Source organism: Nerophis lumbriciformis, linkage group LG37, assembly GCF_033978685.3.
Source record: "Nerophis lumbriciformis linkage group LG37, RoL_Nlum_v2.1, whole genome shotgun sequence".
NCBI classification, from domain to species: domain Eukaryota; kingdom Metazoa; phylum Chordata; class Actinopteri; order Syngnathiformes; family Syngnathidae; genus Nerophis; species Nerophis lumbriciformis.
The window spans coordinates 14,006,025-14,008,356 of NC_084584.2; the positions used below are offsets into that span (position 1 = coordinate 14,006,025).

Here is a 2,332-nt window from a genome sequence, read left to right on the forward strand (position 1 = left end):
AATAAGTGATTAAATATATAGTGTTGTGTGTATATGTTATTGACTAAATATGCGCTACAACGCGCTCTTTTGTTCAGAATCAGCTTCTTATCACTGGTAACGACGCGGCTTTCCTCTCTCTCATTCCCGCAGCTTCACGGTGCTTTAAACAGTGTAGACGCTGGCCGTCCACAGAGTTCATACACTGCAACGAAACGAGACGAGTCATAACAATACTCCATTACTTATTTTTTTCCAAAAGTGCCTCTTAACCTTACCGAACCTGTATTTACAATAATTAGAGCATAATCATTAAGTAAAAAAAACTTGGGAGGTGTCAGTGCCACACCCCACCGCAAGTCGCCGATTTACCCTCAACTTCATTTCAACTTTCATTTTAATTGTCTTAACTTTAATAGTTTAACTTAATTAGCTAATTAAGTCCGACCTTTAACGTTTGTTTTGTTGGGGATAATCATCACACAAATAACATACCAGACTTTCCAGGGCGGTGTCAAGCTAGCATATAAAAGGATGGCTCGTTGTTGTCCTCAGTATCAAACATCTTCACTGCAAAGGTAAGACGACACAACTTGACTTACTATGACATTTTTAATACAACAGTGTTGGTCTATCATTGCACAGATGGCTTTTTCTCTTCGCGTCTTCTTCCTCGTGTGTGGGATCAGTGGAGTGTTTGGTTGGTAGCTAATACACCGAGACACTTTTTTTTACATATTTCCTGTTTGTTTTTCAAAGAACAATTGTGTTGCAGGCTGTCTTCCTGGCTGGAAACCCTCTAACAGTGAATGTTACATCTTCGAACCCATTCCAGTGTCTCATCAAGATGCAAAGGTATGGATGGATTTCACGTTGTAAACTGTGCAAATAAGAGGATTCAACTGAGTGATCCTGTTTTGTACTTTGTCTCATCAGAGAAACTGCGAGACCCTTGGTGCTCAACTGGTGACCATCATTGATCCAGCGAAAGTGGATTTCGTTGTTGATCTGATCAAAAACGCTACTGCCAATGCCAGCAACCCTGTAGACACCTGGATAGATCTCAACAGCCAGGTGTGACCAGTAGCAAAGTCAACTGAAGGGGAAGGGTGGGTGGCGGTCTGAGGTCAAGCTGCTGTGTGGTGGGCTTTCAGTTGTGACTCTGTGAGTACTTGTGGCTATCTGGTCTGGCTAGACTGCTTTCACCAACACTCTGGGCTTTGAGCTGCCCTGCTAGGAACGGTCTTCTGGGTTTGCTTTGCCTCGTCCCTGCATCGGTCTTTTGCGGGCTGTCTACCAGGTTGTGGTTCTGTCTGTCTTTGGGGTGTGTGCACAAAGTGGGAACCACTGTCCACACACTCCCATGTTCTAGCACTGCATCAATGCTGCCAACACAACACATAAACTCTTTCATGGGTGCAGATTCCAAGTAAGGTAGTGTCTCTTTTTTTTTAAAGTGAATCAATGAAACGTGATTGTCTTGCAGGTCTGTGGAAGTTCAGTAGAGTGTGCGTACATTGAATTCCCTGGTATGTAGAACATCAACTTGTACAATGGATCTGATTGGTAGAAAATTTCACAAATTGTTTTGTTTTCTCACAGATGGAGCGTGCAACACTGCCAAATGCGATGTCAACAAGCCATATGTTTGCGTCAAGCCGATGTGAACGTCAACAGCGGCCCTTAATCATACAAGGCATGAGCAAACTGACTCCGCATGCCATAAATTGGCCAATAAGCTTTTTAATCTGTCCCAAATTTGCTTCTTTACTGCTATTGAATAAATTATTTCTGAAGCTAGAGAGTGGAGGGTGGGGTCTGCAGACCAGCGCTAAGACAGAGAAACAAGATTCCTACGACTAAGTTCTGTAAAAAAAACTACTTTTTATAGAACATTTGTGTTTTTGATTTCTTGTTTGGCTGTGTTTTTTGTCACATTTTTGCTTGATGATAAACAAGTCAAGGAGGTTGTCGTTGGTGCGTTCACATACTCTTGATGTTCAATGTTTGATTGTTCATCTACACTCTGGGTGTTTTAATCAATAAAAATCTGCAAATTACTTTTTTGTCTGTCATGATTTCCTGGTGAATTTTTCTCTCCAGTCACATTTAAAACCTTCTTTATGAGTCGTTCTGAAAATCATATCAGAATTGATCTGCAGCAGAATTTATCAGTATCAGAATTTACTTTCCGAAAACGCACACTGTGTATCTTGAAGGCGATGACATTGTTATTTAACTCGCATGGAAACAGTCGCAAAGCCGGTTCAGTGTCATGCAGCGATACTTCGTTAGGACACTGCAGTTACCTTAGACCGAGACAATTAATAAACAACTAAATATGTTTGCAAAT

The 2,332-nt window shown here is 41.3% G+C and overlaps 1 protein-coding gene across 1 annotated transcript; it reads left to right on the plus strand.

The window, feature by feature from the left end:
* The first annotated feature begins 550 nt into the window (after positions 1–550).
* Positions 551–2,039, plus strand: LOC140677584 (perlucin-like protein). The gene is made up of 6 exons (XM_072912520.1): positions 551–557; positions 625–679; positions 755–834; positions 916–1,053; positions 1,466–1,508; positions 1,582–2,039. Exons 2-6 carry the CDS (start codon positions 625–627, stop codon positions 1,644–1,646), a joined length of 381 nt encoding a protein of 126 aa, XP_072768621.1. The 5' UTR covers positions 551–557; the 3' UTR covers positions 1,647–2,039.
* The last annotated feature ends 293 nt before the right edge of the window (positions 2,040–2,332 follow it).